Genomic DNA, 376 nt, shown 5'->3' with positions numbered 1-376 from the left:
GAAATCAGAACTTACCCACGGACTTGAAGTTGACCCCGTCAGCTTGGCAGATCTTGAGGAAAGGCGGGAGGACCTTGAAGCCTTTGGCGTTGGTGTCGGTGCCGAAGCGACCTCCGAGGATTTCCAAACACTGGGCGAAGAAAGGCAGGTCATTCAGATAGTATTTCGATATTAGGAGTATTGGAACGTTGGTTATGAGCAGGTCTGAGGGGGTTTTGAAGACCGAAAAGCGGGGACGGGGGGAGGGGGGAGAGTAAATAAGTAGGAAAATCGGCCACGGAAGAGAAATATGATATTGCAAGTAAGATCGGTCACACTATGAATCATCGCTGTATACATCCGAGTGATACCAGACACACGCAAAAAATAAATAAAT

The 376-nt window shown here is 47.9% G+C and overlaps 1 protein-coding gene across 1 annotated transcript in view; it reads right to left on the bottom strand.

The window, feature by feature from the left end:
* LOC119593412 (nicotinamide phosphoribosyltransferase-like) overlaps positions 1-376 on the bottom strand; it is a 16,380-nt gene that overhangs the window by 2,533 nt on the left and 13,471 nt on the right. Inside the window, exon 9 of the mRNA XM_037942342.1 lies at positions 16-130. Within this exon, the coding sequence (XP_037798270.1) occupies positions 16-130 (115 nt within the window). The remainder of the gene's footprint in view (positions 1-15; positions 131-376) is intronic.

This window comes from Penaeus monodon, chromosome 32, assembly GCF_015228065.2.
Source record: "Penaeus monodon isolate SGIC_2016 chromosome 32, NSTDA_Pmon_1, whole genome shotgun sequence".
In the NCBI taxonomy this organism is placed as follows: Eukaryota; Metazoa; Arthropoda; class Malacostraca; order Decapoda; family Penaeidae; genus Penaeus; species Penaeus monodon.
This window is presented reverse-complemented; position numbering and strand designations above follow the sequence as displayed.